Genomic DNA, 16,001 nt, shown 5'->3' with positions numbered 1-16,001 from the left:
CTCGAAACAAAGCATAAATCCAAACCACCACTTCCCTGATTGTCTTTGACCAATCATCTTAAAAAATGCCTGCAATACATAGGCTTTCATGAGATCCTGCTGGTGTGGGTTCCTGTCAGTTTCTTCACTTTCATTTATGGACACAAGTTACCTAATAGCTCCCCCTTATGGAGAATCTCCAGCATCCTAAACGTGAGCAAATGACTAGGCAAGAATGAGCACCAAGCCAGGCTATCTAACAACATTTTGCTGCAGAAGCAGCTGGTTTCAAGATATTTTGTCTGGACTCTGTTCATATTTTATTAGTAATTTTATTTTAATTGCATACATTTTATTTAAAAAGCAATTTATTCATAATTTTAATGACTTAAAACATTTGTTACACTTGATTTCTGAACAGCCATTATGAACCCAACTGCATGCCCGCAAGTTACGCTAGGCGAAAACTCATAATTATATCAATGTAAGGCAAATATTTAAATCAAGAATCATGCAGGCCTAACTACAACCTGGGAAACAAATATTCCCAACTTTCAACGGTTGCAATTCTATTTAAATGCACTAACACTATGTTAAAGTTGTATTTTGTCTACTGGAAAACCAAGCTGAACATGTTAATTAGACTCCAATAGGCAGAAATTGTCCCTTAGCATAGCATAAATTGTATTCAGTAACATGTGTGATGTTATGCTCATAGAAACAATCAATATAACGCATATACTATTTTTTATTTGTTTTACCTCTTAGAATCCTGGGTTAATATTGCACAGACTTTTGGTATTTGTCAATTACAATTACTAATTATTTATATACCATGCAAACAACCCAAAAATGTGATTCTGTGGGTTAAACACAATGTAATGAATATTATAATCTCACAAATGTTTTCACCTAACTGTTAGTCTTCCCTCCAGAACATGCTGAATGAGGCCATGTACAGTTGCGTACTGAATTGTTCAACAAATGATGTTTTGTTTAGATGAAAAAGCGACAGAACTTTCTGTTTTTCTGCGTTTGTCAGCTTTATACCAAACGTCACTAAACACTGTGCGTACAGATGATGATAAGTGCCTACATTTCTTAGCCATAGTATCATTATGAAATAGAGAATTGCGATGCTACACTTGGTTATCGGTATCAAAGTCAAGATCCTGGTGTTGTGACAACCTATCTTTACTTTAACCTTTAGCTAGAGCCAGCTTTCGTTGCGCACATGCATAAGCACAATCTTTAACCCAAACCCTCAGTAGCTGATGTCAAATTATTTCATACAAACTTGGTGAATATGAGGATTTGGTCTAGTTTCGCTTATCATCTGCGGTTCAGCTCAGTGTGGATGACAGTCAAAGTAAACAACCATCACATTTGTCTGTTTTAGCGTTGCATCCTGCACTCGATCCCTCCCTCGCCTCCATATTAACGTCTGTCCATCTCTGAGTCAGATTCAGCAGCTCCTCTTTCACAAGCAGAGCAATTACCAGTGGCTCTCTGGGACAGTGAGAAAACGTGTTTGTGAGGACGATGGCTCATGTTCATGACCTTTCTGATGGCTATGTCTCTCATTCATGGGACACACACACACTCAGTACTGCAAAGTCATCCTTCTCGTATGACACAGAGGAAGCCAGTCTCTGTGTGCTCTGTATTGTGTTTCATGTAGAAGAGAACCACTTACAAGGGCCAAACTGTGCCCAGCCTCACAATGCTTCCACTGTAAGTTGTACAACTACAATGAGTTGCAAGTTTTTTTGAGACCCTGACAATATATACATGCACTATTTTTATCAGTTGCAGCTTGTCACACTTTCTAGGTTTACAGTTACTGACTGTAGCCTATTAGTTGCTACTGTTTCTGATATATAAGCTTTGTCCCCATTCAGGGGCTGCATCCTTCGGAGGCTGCATTTGAAGGCCGATTCCATCACAGCGGCGCGACAAGACTGTCCTATTTCGAAGTTTCCTTCATATGTGGCCGAGAAATGTGTCCTTCTTTTCCATGGCAACGAAAGATCCAACCTGTGGATCCCTCGCCAGCCAACATACCCCGAGGTATGAGTGGATCGGACACAGCAGAGCTGCTGGCGATCCACTCGTACCAGCGCAACACATACTAACACGCCACCACCAAGTCAGTGTCACTACAGTGCTGTGAATGATCCACCGCCCAAATAATACCTGCTCTGTGGTGGTCCTGTGGGAGTCCTGACCCTTGAAAAACAGGGTAAAAGGGGGCTATGTAAAGTATGTAGAGAAAAAGATGGACTACAGTCTGTAATTGGAGAACTACAAGGGGCACCCATATGGTAAGTGGAGCTGAGAAAATGGACTCTAAGTGTAGAAACAAGGAGGTGCTCCTGATGGGCTTGGTGAGTCTATTTCCTCCAGCTGTCTTGAATTAAGGACTTGATTCTGTCTCTGTGTTTGTGTTTATCAACCATTCTCTGTCTCATTTTTGTAATGGATCATCTGGTCACATGACATGACAAATATTTAAAACCTTTACTCCACGCTGACAGATGTGGCAGGAAGGGTTTGTCAGGCGATATTTGTGTGCTTTTCTGAACAGTTGTTGGTGGTGCTGTGTTTGCGTACAAAAGCTGATCCAAAGCCTGATTTAAATGGCATCTGTGTAAATCTGGCAGTGATCAGCAGAATCAGTGTGTTGGCCCTGTAAGCATGTGCACTCACACACTCTCTCTCTCAAACACACACTCTCACACATACTCTCTCTCTCACACACACACACACACACACACACACACACACACACACACAAAACAATCAGTCTCCTTTAGAAACATCAGGGTGGATAACACATGAACACAGCCAGAACAAAGAATCCACAGACAAGACCAAAGAAAGAAGAATCAGTCTTTGACAGAGCAACGGCAAAAATAGGAATGAGAGAAAATGAGAGAGAGAGAGAGAGAGAGAGCTTGAAAGAGAAAGAGAAGGGGAGAGAGAGCGAGAGAGAGAGAGAGAGCGAGAGAGAGACAGACACTCACCTCCTTCTTTCAGACTGTCTGAATTCTCTGCGTGAGAGTTGCTGGCTACTCCTCCATCTGAACCTGACTTCACTCGCTTCTCTTTCTCTGAGAGGTAAAGAAGAGAACAGAGTGAGTGACATTAATGCTAAATAACTGATTTATCAAAACCATATTTACACGAAAAAAAAGCTGCTGTAAAAATGCTGCAAAATATTTGGACGCCTAAAATTTTCAATGAATGGTTCGACTCCAATTCCTAAACATTCACACTCAACCACACAAAGCTACACAGCTAACAGATAAACAAACATTACTCAGTGCTGCCCTAAAATCCCATGATGTCTTAATGAATGCATTTGCTGTTTTCTTTTGTTTATATTTTTTGCCCAAACCCAGTGCACCCAATTCACATTTTGTTTGTTGTAACTTAATATGACTATGAAATATAATGACTGACAAATGATCTAATGAATGATTACACTCAGCTTAAATAACTGGATTTATCTCAAATAACTACGATTACACGATTACGTACAGGCCTTACAGGCCTATCTGCTTTTATAAAGAGTGCGGTGCTCTGTAGTTAACATGCCTTAACGTTTCTGTCAATGACTTTCAAATTTCTTACAGTAGTTTACAGCACAGTTCAGTCCAGTACAGTAACCTCATGCTGCTGGAAAATAAAGTTAAATAAAGTAAAGCTGCTGATTCACTTACAAGTGACCAGAGCTATTTTGAACCATGACATAATTTTAAATAATACAGTCGGCTGTGATTAGTGGTTCATGCAGTTATAATTAACCGACAGAAGCATGTATTTTGGCGCACCACTAGACTCGAAAACTTGGTGTGTCTCTTCCTGAATAAAGTCTTTGAATCTTCTTCTGAACCACATTTCACAAACCAACAACCACTGCTGTGTAAATTCAGTGATATGCACACCTAGATGTGCTCACAACAGGAACTTGTGGTTTCAGGGTGTGTATCTGTGTAAAGGTGTGTTCAAAGGCAGAGCTCGATGAGTGCGCATAATTATCACAACACACACACACACACACACACACACACACACACACACACGCGTGCGCACGTACGCGCACAGCTCTGGATCTACTGCCTCTATTACTGACAGAGAGGGGACATCAAACAAACTATCTAACCATGCCTTAAGGGCATTATAACAGAGAGAGAGAGAGAGAAAGAGAGAGAGGGACAGAGACACACAGGAGGAGGTAATCTCTACTTCGCACACACATACTTACAAGCTACATAATTATCATTTACAAATACTGCCATATACAAAAATTCCAGGCTCCTCTCCGTCCCCTGCTCTCTGAAATGGTTAAAGTAGAAGTTCAGTCAAATATGCTAATGTTACTAACAATAAATGTTTCAAAACACATAATTTGCTCCCCTGCCAACACGGCAAATGTATGTGAAACAAACTGAAAACAGTTTTGAATTAATTGTTTTTGTGGTTTTTGTCATATTGTAGCTATATGGAGTGTTTGTGTTTCATTCCAAGCTTTTTGAATGAGGCACAATACAGGACAGACAATCAAAACAGATGTCATTTACACATGCTGGTCTTAAAAGCACAGTAAAAAGCCAGTCTGTTTCATTCTGAGAGATAGAGGTTGGCAAAATGGTCCATAAATCCACACACACAAGAGGACGTTAGGGAAAAAATAAAATATAAGAAAAATATAGGACCTTTAAAGCTGCAGTTCTTGAAATGGGGGCCTCACGCTGCAAAAATGGCTTGTGAATAGAAAACAATACTTCATGTGGTAACAAGTAAATTAACTAGTTTTACTCAACCTAAGTAAATACTTTGAATGAACGATTCTTTCAAACAATGTAATTTTTTGAGTTGAATAAAACTACTTCAACTGTTTGTTACCACATGAAGTCATATTTTAGGTTTAACTGAGGACCAATTTTTCAGAGTATACTTATTAAGTTCTAATTTTGTTAGTTTATTAATTCTGCTTAAACCAAAAAGAGGTAAAAACAGTAAAAAAATGGTCGATATTATTAAATGTTATTGAAATAAATACACGCCAATCGATCAGAATTTACGGCCATAATGTGTCCATTTATTAAAAAGTTACTACCCTTAAGACCTTTTGTTCCATTAATAGCTGAAATGTATTGTTCTGTAATAATACTATTCACCAGCCTTGCTTGAAATTCGAACACATCTTACCAAACTGTAAACGTAACATTTATTGTGGTCAGTTCAGCCTCTGCACCTCTGGTTCAACTCTGCGGATGATGTGTCTTCGTACCAAAGTCCGAAGACACGTCACAGTAAGCAAGTCTATCAACCAACGTTACCGTCCCGTGATGACACCCTACTAGTGCCCAGGGCCATGTAAAGAGATAGCTCTGCTCATGCACCCTCATAAATATGAAACCACACATGCCTAGAGTGAGGGATCGGTGCAGTTTGCTCTTTCCATACTTATTGTCTCACCACATTTAGCTTGTTATTTAGTGCTCTAGTTAGTTATTACTGGTAATTCTTAGTTATTGTATTGTATTTGATTGTAGTTTTTAGCCTTTTACTACCTAGCCTTATATTGATAACAATCAATGTATGATTAAGTGACAGCTGGCTCTCAACTTTCAACAGCCAAAACCAATCAGGACTGCTCATGGAAGTACTGTGAGATCTTTCCACACCTACGCATTCATTCTTCCACTGATCACAAAGAAAAAAATCTCTCACTAGGTATATGAGTTAGAAAATCAATAAAGACTTTATGTGAACACAGCATACGCTGAATGAACATCGAGGTGGACAAAATCATTCCGTATTCTCTAAATATGGAGGCTTTTCCATGTGGTGCTTGGCCCCCTGAGATTGCTTCTGGCAGCTACATTTTCTCTCATCTTTAAGTACTGAAGCCAAAGACAGCCATGAAATAGTAGCCAAACACTGACGATGGCAGTGCTATGTGTGTGTGTGTGTGTGTGTGTGTGTGTGTGTGTGTGTGTGTGTGTGCGCGTGTGTGTATGCAAAAAGCAGAAGTGATCCAAGCCCTATCATCTCTTTTATCGTCCTACTCCTTCCCACAGAGACTAGCGCCCAGGCAGACGCCAAGCTTTTAAGACTTTTACTTGCCCTGAAAAGCAATATCACTGCCTTTGATTTTTTCATCAGTCACACAGACACATGCACTCGCATGCTCATATGCGTATGTAGAAAGAGACACACAGAACTATCACTCAGAAGAAAGAAAGGGAAAAATACGACAAGGACAAAAATGATCACAACAAAAAAGTTGCAAGAAAAAGATGTAAAAGAGACAGGAGGCAGTCAAACTAAGTGAAAGGGAAGGAAAAGGTGAAACGGAAGACATCCATAATTCAAAATATTAATTTGAATATTAAAAATGTGATGCGATTTTAAAAAAGACTCGGGTTACAGCCTTGATTTCCCTGGGAATTAAATTATTAAATGGAAATGTACCTAATTTTAAACAGTATCAAAGCCTCGCGTCCAAGGCTTTGAATAAAAGAGAAAGATGAGAGTGCAAAACAGTGAGATGTGTTAAAGGACAAGTAAACAATCTTTCCATCAACATCTCAATGAGAAAGGGATCAATGTGAGCTGTCACTGGGGCCTGACATGTTCTTCTTATTTCTTTCCTCTCCCAGCTTCTCTCTCTCTCTGTGCAATGTAAGATAACAATATTGTCACAATTTCTATCTTTACTTTCTCTTCCTGTCTCTCTATCTGTCGAGGGGTCTACCTGGGTGTCAGCTATACTGTCAAAACGTCACCGAGACACTCTGTTCATCTCCTTCGTTCGTCCTTTATACACTCTCTCTCAATTTAGACTGAAATAGAAAACCAGCAAGGCTGAACGATAAGGAAGTACATATAATAAGTAAGTACACTCTTATTTGTACACAGTATTAACTGAATGATTACTGAGTGACATCCATATATTAAATATTAATGACTTAACTTCCAATATCATTTTTAATACCACCATCGATGTTCATTTGATTAGGCAGTTCAAGGCTATATGGGTCCTGCTGTAGTAGAAAACATAGCTGCAATGGTCACTGCAACAGCACAATGGTAAGATGCCAATCCAAGTGTTGGTCACATTTCCGCCACAATCTCAAAATCCCACTTATTGTTGCTCCTGTTGCTGTTTTTCTATGACAGCACTGTAAAAAAAAAAATAATTTTAACCAGATGTTCTAACCAATCTGCTTCTGCACTGCATCACAACCACGCCACTTGGACGGTGGTCCTGTGTTTAAGCTTTGCTTTACTGGCTATGCCTCATTGCTTCTGGTTTAAAGCTTACACAGTTTTTCTACAGCACGCCAAGATTACAAAAAACACGATCACGCATTTTGTCATGTCCACTACCAACAGAAACGTACCATACCCAAGTACTCAGTGATTTTGGTTACCCTTCTAGTTGGGGTTCTTTTGCTTTTGGCATTAAAAGAGACAGAAAGGCGAAATTCAACCCATTTTGTGGTGTTTTTAACTGTAGCTCAAACGGATAACTAAACGTTAGCTTAGCAAGAAGGCTACGGACTAGCGGTGTGTACTCCCATGGATTCACGCTGGGCCCATGGAACCCACCACAATATCTTGTGGCACGGGACTAATTTTCAGTGTTGTGGGCAGAAAACCAACCCACTGCAGGCGGAAGTGGGCTGAAGCACACATGAAGAGAAATCCCACAAATTAATGAATAGCCTAAATGAAGTACAGCAATCGCTAAATCATATAAACAACATAAAATTATAACAGTAAAACAGCTAAAATGAATGAAGTCATTCTAAAGAGTTGCAAAGCAGCTGATCTCGTGAACAACATTCAAATTCTCATAGCTCACAGAGACGGCAGAGCCTTCAATCTGATGGCCACAGCTGCCGAGCTCAGCAAAATAACAAAAATAACCATTCTGTGGTTTAGTTCCTGCTTTTTGTTTGCTGGGAATAAATGAGCAGGCAACTGCATGGGCAGGAGGGGACCAAAACGTTTTGGCTGCAGGCAGGATACCTAATTCTGATTTCTGTGGGAACAGGTTGGAGCAGGATGAAATCTTGCAGGAGCGGGTTTTAAAAAACCGTTCCGCGCAGACCTCTACTTCAGACCCAAACAGTGCCATGTACCACAGTATCGGGTGTTTCTGACTAACTGCTGCTCTGCTGAAGTGCAACTGATAAAAACTAATGTTGAGTGTTGACAAAGCCAAAATTTAACCTGTTCCATGGTACATGCAGCTCTTAGCTGCTGCCAAAGTTTTCCTGGCTCTGACTTCCCCTCTTGCAATCACTGCCACTTATCGGTGAGCTCCCACGCCACCAATCAGTGACCCCTCTAGTACTTGAAATATTGTATTCATGTTCAAATACCACATTATATCTTATTACCATTATACCACCCAACTCTGATGTGTACATGTATATATTAATGAAGCCTTATGCCATATTGGAAATGCTACTGTTGTGATAATGATTAAAAAAGATCCTCCAGGAAATCAGAAAAATAACTAGAAATAACCAGTGATATTCTACATTTCTAGGCCAATTTCTCCCTGAAGGGAACTGTCAAAGGACTGTGGTAAATCCTGGTGGAACATCTTTAGGTTTCTGATCTTTCTGCTAAATTTGCAAAGTGGTCTGTAAAGTGTAGAAAGGAAATGCAGTACAGAGTATAAACTCCGTCATATGTATGCCACACACCCGCAGGCTGCGCACAGAACCGTCGTGTGCTCATACATGCAGTTAATTATATGTTCCCTTGACCTGTGGGAATCCTGGGGAGTGTGTGAAATGTTATGAAGCTTCTGCATCACAGACATACACACACAGCTCAGAAACTCAATTTCAATCTGTCCCTTTTAGTTCATTATATGCTGTAAATGCAGGGAATCTGAGTGGAGTCACACCAGCTCACACACATCTGGAAAGCTTCCAAAATAGATGGCAACTGAACATACCAGCCATACATTTTTGGTGTTGCGTAGGGCCGGCCTAAATAATTTGAATACTTGGGTATTTGCTCAGTACATTGGTATTGAATTCTACATTTGTAGTATTTGGAAGTTTCGTCTTTTCTTCAAGCCACAAAAATTGTAGTCTAAACTACAACACATTTTATCAGCAAAGGCCATTAAAAAGGACAGAGATTATTAGTATATGGAAAATATTATATAAAAAATTAAATAAATTACAACTGGTTTAGTTCAGACATCCACGTATCCTCGCCTGAGAGCGAACTGCACCACTTCCCAAGTGGCCACTGGAGCTAAAAATGCCTGAGAAATCACGTGTGAGAAATTTAAAACTGTACAACGTAAGACTCAGAGATTTGGAGAACTCTCTGAAGAAAATGTGAAATTTGTAATGTGCAGGTATTTTTTTGTAATGTGGGTTGTGCTTCAGCCATCTTCCCTAAGCGGATGAATCTGAGGATTGGCAGCATGAACACAGAGTATTCAAAGAGAACTCAGTCAACACTTGGTGAAGGACATCTTCCGAGGATGCGAGTGTGTTGTCTACTATTGCCATCATATCATCTGTATAATGTTGATTTTGCATTCTAGTCCTAAATATCAAGCCGGACCTTCTTTTTAAACCTGTGAGTAAAAAATCTTACATAGTGCAGCTCTACGTTATCTGATGATGAGAAAAATGCTCAGAACAAAATTTGCAACAGTAAGAGGCTGGTATACCTGGTTGGTAAATTTGTAAGCATATTAATACTTAATTGAGCACCACTTAACTCTGGTGAGGGCGAAGCTAAAACTGGGGAGCTCAGACCTTCAGACCTGTTTGTCGTGGTTAGATGTGTCAGTGGATGAGGAGGGGAACCTGCCGCTCCTTCCAGGGTGGTCTTTCTCACGTTCAGACAGGTCTGTAGCTCCAAAAGCTCTTTAATCATCCATTCTAATATTTGTGGTTTGGCTAGGACTGAACTCAGCTTGGCCTGCATGTTGCCCTCACTGCTGCTTTTCATGATAAGAAAAATTCTAATTCATTACAGTCTACATGACTCATAAAAGCTATATTTGAACAAGAGGGCTAAAACCGGGGCTTCTATAGCAACATGCTTCAGCCTGACTATTACATCTGGACACACTTCGAACTGTAGTAACAAACATAATTAAAATGATGGTGAATTATGAAAGTATACATAACTGATTATGATCATATGATTGATTTTGAGAACAAGTATTCAGGTAGTTACCAGTAAATATTAATGAGTATTCAAAGCTTGTGAAACGATAGTCAGGTAGTATTACAGTTAGAACAACAGTGAAGTTAAAAGTAAAGAGGAAAAAAAGAGAAGGGGTGATCTGGGAGGCTATGAGATGTCGATCACTCGGCTGGCGCTGAAGCAACCAAGTAGAGCGTACCTTCTTTGGCAGCCTGCCAGAACTCAAACGCCACCCTGAAGGCCTGCGCTACCGTTAAAGTCACTGCCTGCGCCTGAGAGAGAAAGAGAAAGACTGTTAATACATTTTCATACTTTATTAGTTTCATTCCACAGCAATGTAAGACAGTGTAGAGGAGGAATGCAGGATATGTAGCAGAAAGAGCTGAAGAACATGAAAAAACAAGTACTGTAAGTTTTTGCACTACTATACGATACATCTTTGATGCAGAAATAAAAAGAAATGCCTTTTTATTACTTTTCCAACTACAAACACAATTCCAAAAAAGTTGGGACAGCAGGTAAAATGCAAAAAAAGAAAGCAGTCATTTATAAATATACTTTGACCTGTATTTGAACAAAAACAGTGCAAAGACTAGATATTTAATGTTTTATCTTATTAATGTTTTTTTTTTTTTTGGTAAATATACTTTCATTCTGAAATTGATGTCTGCGACATGTTCCAGAAAAAGTTGAGAAAGCGACAGTTTAAGGCTAGGAATATTGTGAAATATTCAAAAACAACTTAAACAGGTGATGCAATCATACTTAATAAAAGGAGCATCCAGTAAAGGTCCTTAATGAGCAAGGCTGGGCCGAGGCTCGCCACTTTCCCTCTACAGTGCCTATCATCTCCAAAAGACTAAGGGAATCAGGAAGATTTTCAGTGCGTAAAGCAAAAGGCTAAAAACCAAATGTCCATGATCTTCAGCCCCTCAGACGGCACTGCATCAAAAACTGCCATGTGTCTGTGATGGATATCGCCACATGCTTTTAGGAATGATTTGAAAAAAACGTTGCCAATAAACGCCGTCCGTCACCGCATCCACAAACGCAAGTTATGACTGTACTGTACACAGCAGAAGTCATATTTCAACAGCGTCCAGAAACACCGCCAACTTCTCTGGACTGTAGCAAGTCTGAAATGGACAGATGCACAGTGGAAATGTGTATTGTGGTCTAACTAGTCAACTCTATCTATTTATGGAAATCATGGATATTGTGTTCTCTGGTCCAAAGGAGCAATGGACTTTCCAGACTTTTACCAGTGTGAAGTTCAAATGTCAGGGTCTGTCAAGGTACGGGAGTGGTGGTGGTGTTGGGGGTGGGTTTATTAATGGGTAAACTCCAAATCCTGCATTTTAGAGCAACATATGTTACCTCTTAGATGATGTCTTTGTCAGGGAAGTCCATGCTTATTTCAACATGGCAATACCAAGCCACACTAATTCTGCACGTCACAACATGACTGCATAATCAGAGAGTGCGGGTGCTAGACTGGCCTGCCTGCAGTCCAGAACTGTCTCCTATTGAAAACCTGTCTGTTTAAGCTCAAAATACTACAATAAAGGCCCTCTACAGTTGCATAGCTGAAGACCTGTATAACAGAAGAGTGGCAAAAAAATTACACTTTCAAAAGTAGATTAATTAGTGTCTTCAGTCCCCACAAATGAAGTGCTGTTCAAAGAAAAGGTGATAAAACACAGTGGTAAACATGCTCCCGTCTCAACTTTTTTCGAATTGGGTTTGAACCAAAACGATGCACAACAGCCTGGTGGAAGCATAATTAACATAAACAAGTCGTGAATGTAGCACAAACTGTTTTCATGATTGTGTTTTAGGAAAATAAGTCATCCTTTATCTAAAACTGATGTTTGCCTGACGCTGTGGTCAAGGCTTTCCAAAACGTGTTCACAAATAGGACAGCTCAAGTAAACACGGCGATGTGTTTAAAGGAATAGTTCCATGAAAAATCTGAAAAATTTTCCCTTACCCCAGACACTGTCAACTAATGATGTAGTCATCCAAATCTTTTTTGTAAATACATCCCCAAAACATCTCTCATCACTCAAACCACAACCACGTCTTCATTAAGGTCACACAGATTTGTTGATGTCGTTCAGTATGACTTACTGTGAACTACAAAAATTAACAAAACTTTACACTGTAGTGGAAAACTGCGGGCAGCCCCTTCAGACAACAGGTGTTGTGCTGAATTCTGACTTCCCTGCTGAATACGACTCCCCTTTGTGTGCATGCATACGGATGATAGATATGATTCAAGATTTGATTTCTGATTCTGTTTATAAACATGTATACTTAGCTTGATCAAACAGTTATTTATAAAAAATAAATAAATAAATAAATACAAAAAAAAGCAAACATACTCATACTCGTCTTCACGCCTGCATGATGTCATGCATGCAAAGGGGAAATGGAATTCGGTACCCTGTTGTCTGTGATGGCTGCCATCAGTGTTTAGCTACACAGTAAAGTTTTGTTCATTTGTGTAGTTAATTTAAGTCATATTGTGCTGCAAACCACAATGACAAATCTGTGTGTACTTAATGAAGACCTGGGGCAGGCTGAGAGTTTTGTGAATGTCTTTATGGAAAAGATTTGAGCGATTATTGGCTTGTAGTATTTGTTAGCAATGTTAGCCTCATAGCTCTGGTCTGGGGGATCGACTACATCTGGGCTAAGTGGGAATTGAGAAATGGTGTAAATTTGAAAGCAGAAAATCAAACTGTATTTCAATTCACACCACATACTGTCTTGCTACATCTACACAGAGAAAAAGATATCAAAGCACCCATAACATTATTATTGAAATAAGAGTTTGATGTATTATGTAAAGTTTTAAATCATGCTGCTCACTCCACAGTCCATATAGTCAATATATAAAACAAATATTCAAGCATTCAGCCTACAGCAGTGTAGCTCCACCCATTCTTGCTGAAGTTATAAGTAGTGTTTCAGCTCAGGATTGCTTTGTGAATGAAGCACAATATAGAGCAGCCTATCAGAGCACGGCTCATTTACAGGTATCAGTCTTAAAGAGAGAGTCATAGAAACCCTGTTTAATTCTAAGGGATAAAGAGAGGTTGGAAAGTGGTTATGATAAAATGATTTATGACTGTTTTTAAACACCTCAGTGTCACTGCTGGACTGAGAATAGTCCACCAACCAAAAATATCCAGCCAACAGAGTCCTGTGGGCAGCGTCCTGTGACCACTGATGAAGGACTAGAGGATGACCAACACAAACTGTGCATCAGCAGATGAGCTATCGTCTCTGACTTTACATCTACAAGGTGGACTGACAAGGTAGGAGTGTCTAATAGAGTGGACAGTGAGCGGACACAGTGTTTAAAAACTCCAGCAGCACTGCTGTGTCTGATCCACTCATACCAGCACAACACACACTAACACACCACCACCACATCAGTGTTACTGCAGTGCTGAGAATGATCCACCACCCAAATAGTACCTGCTGGGAGGTCCTGACCACTGAAGAGGGTAAAAGGGGGCTAACAAAGTATGCAGAGAAACAGATGGACTACAGTCTGTAATTGCAGAACTACAAAGTGCACCTATATAGTAAGTGGAGCTGAGAAAACGGACAATGAGTGTAGAAACAAGGAGGTGGTCATAATGTTATGCCTGATCAGTGTAACACTCATAGGGAGAAGGCACAGTAATGAGGCACTGTAATAAGTATCTATAACTAGAAAAATCTTAATTAAAGTAAACAGATATTTATTTCAAGCGACTCTTCAGTACCACTCCACTCCTCTTCTTCTCCCTTCTTCTCTGCAAGAAAGTGTGTTCGGAGTCACAGTAAAATTAGAGAAGGGAAGGAAAAGCAGGGAGTGGCCATGTAACGATCTCTCTAGAGATCACACACACACACACACACACACACACACACACACACACACATTCAAGACATTCAAAAGGAGTAAACACACACTCACACTCACCACTTTCTTTTTGGTGCAGAGGAAGGCATGGCACTCCAGCGTTTCATTGCGTTGGCTTTGAGCAATGTAGGCAAACACTTTATCATGCATCTTATCAGCGGTACAGTACGAGATCCTGCAGAGACAAGCACAAGAGACACAGGTTAGACAGAGACACAGGAAACACTAGAGCATATAACGATTGTGCTGGTACAGTACTGTGTAGAAGTTAGAGAGCGTCCTTCATTTATTTAACACCCAGTCAAAACAACTTTTTCAAAACACATGTTCCATTTTCAGGAGGTATTTCTGAGGACATTACAAATACGATAATCCACTTGCATAAGGAAGAGAAAAGTCTAAGAAAAATATGTGAAAAACCAGGAGTTTCCAAAATTGGAGGATTAATATTTGGGCCAAGCCCATTTCACCCATACCACTTAGCCCTTAGCCCTCCGTTTTGCATGTTCACGTCTAAGGTTAGGGTGTCCCGATTTTTGTCGAGATAGAGTGGTATGCTGATGTCTTGGTAGCTAACTAGCTAAATTTCCCGTTCCACCTTAAATAGTCCACCAGTACTGCCGCCTGAAGCGCCACAATGTAACAGGAAAATCTGAGCAAGAAGCTCAAGCGAATAGCTGAGTTCAGCTTCATATCACTGAAAAATTAGGGTGGGCGATAATAAATAATTATCACATCCCCCCTCCTTGAAGGCATATGATTCCCTAAATGTAACTAAAGCCCAGCAGTGAGGAGCTGAACTTTACCCTCCTCTGCTATCACTGCAGACTGGCTACAGAGCAGCGCTAGTAGCCTGTTAATGTAAACCTGTTAAAGAAATGTTATTTTTATTTGATGGTTGTCCCATTTCACAGGGGAGGATTTCAACGACTACCCCTTGTAACTCAGTTCCAAGGGGCAAGGTGACACTCGAGAACAAGGGGCAGGGGTAAAAATAAGAAATGGGACTGGGCCTTTGAGTGAGAAGAAAAATCAAGCTCCAGTCTGCTTCAGACTGTGAGAAGACAACTCAAAGGAAAGGAAGTGTAGCTGCAAAGAAGCCCTCACCTCTTCACCATTAAAAAAAAGAGAAGAAAATTTGCAAATTTCTTTGAAAAAAATTAAAGCAAGTCTCCTGAAAGAACACAAGCTGTAATAACGGCAAAGAGTGGACGCACTGAATGCTAAGAAAACTGACACTATATTTAGTTGTTGAGCTTCTTTCTAATTTTCCTTTATATAGGTTACAAAATAATAACTTGTACATAAGGACATGGAAAGAATTCTTCAAAACCAAAAAACTGAAGCGCCCCGCTAAACACAATGGATTTGAAAAACTTCTTGGCAGTGAGGACACTGCTACAGTATGGGTCGGTTTCCCAGACAGGGATTAAGCCTAGTCTTAGAGTACATATTCCTTTAAATAGACAATGTGACCTGAGGCCCATGTGAGGCTGTTAGTACAGAGTACAGTGTGTTCTGTACTATTGGCAGTGGATTCAAGTATCTGAATGTAGGTGTCTGAATACTTTCGGACATTTTTCGGATATGATGCGTTATCTAGCAATACAGCTAAAACTGAAAATCAAATCAAATCAATCAATCAGTAACACCAACACAGGTATATCCCATATTAATCAAAAGGACAGTAGCAAAGACAAAGATATGCTCAGCAAAATAAATAAACAAAAAGGGATCTCTATAGCTTTCCGAAGTCTAGGCCTGCTAAGCCTTTAAGCCAAAGCTGCAATCTCATTTTATAACTCCTCAATCTCTCAATTCCACACCCAGCGAGAAAACGATTCGCACGCCCACGCCCGCAGACACACACACATACTCTCACACATGGGAT

General features: G+C 40.0%; 1 protein-coding gene across 1 annotated transcript in view; it reads right to left on the bottom strand.

Moving 5' to 3' along the window:
• ldlrap1b (low density lipoprotein receptor adaptor protein 1b) overlaps positions 1-16,001 on the bottom strand; it is a 74,788-nt gene that overhangs the window by 14,958 nt on the left and 43,829 nt on the right. The window contains exons 4-6 of the mRNA XM_036575109.1: positions 14,171-14,285; positions 10,391-10,463; positions 3,006-3,092 (exon numbers count right to left, since the gene is read on the bottom strand). Coding sequence (XP_036431002.1) covers positions 3,006-3,092; positions 10,391-10,463; positions 14,171-14,285 — 275 coding nt within the window. The remainder of the gene's footprint in view (positions 1-3,005; positions 3,093-10,390; positions 10,464-14,170; positions 14,286-16,001) is intronic.

Source organism: Colossoma macropomum, unplaced genomic scaffold (assembly GCF_904425465.1).
Source record: "Colossoma macropomum unplaced genomic scaffold, Colossoma_macropomum, whole genome shotgun sequence".
NCBI lineage: Eukaryota > Metazoa > Chordata > Actinopteri > Characiformes > Serrasalmidae > Colossoma > Colossoma macropomum.
Note: the sequence above shows the minus strand (reverse complement) of the source record. Positions and strands in the feature narration are given on the sequence as shown.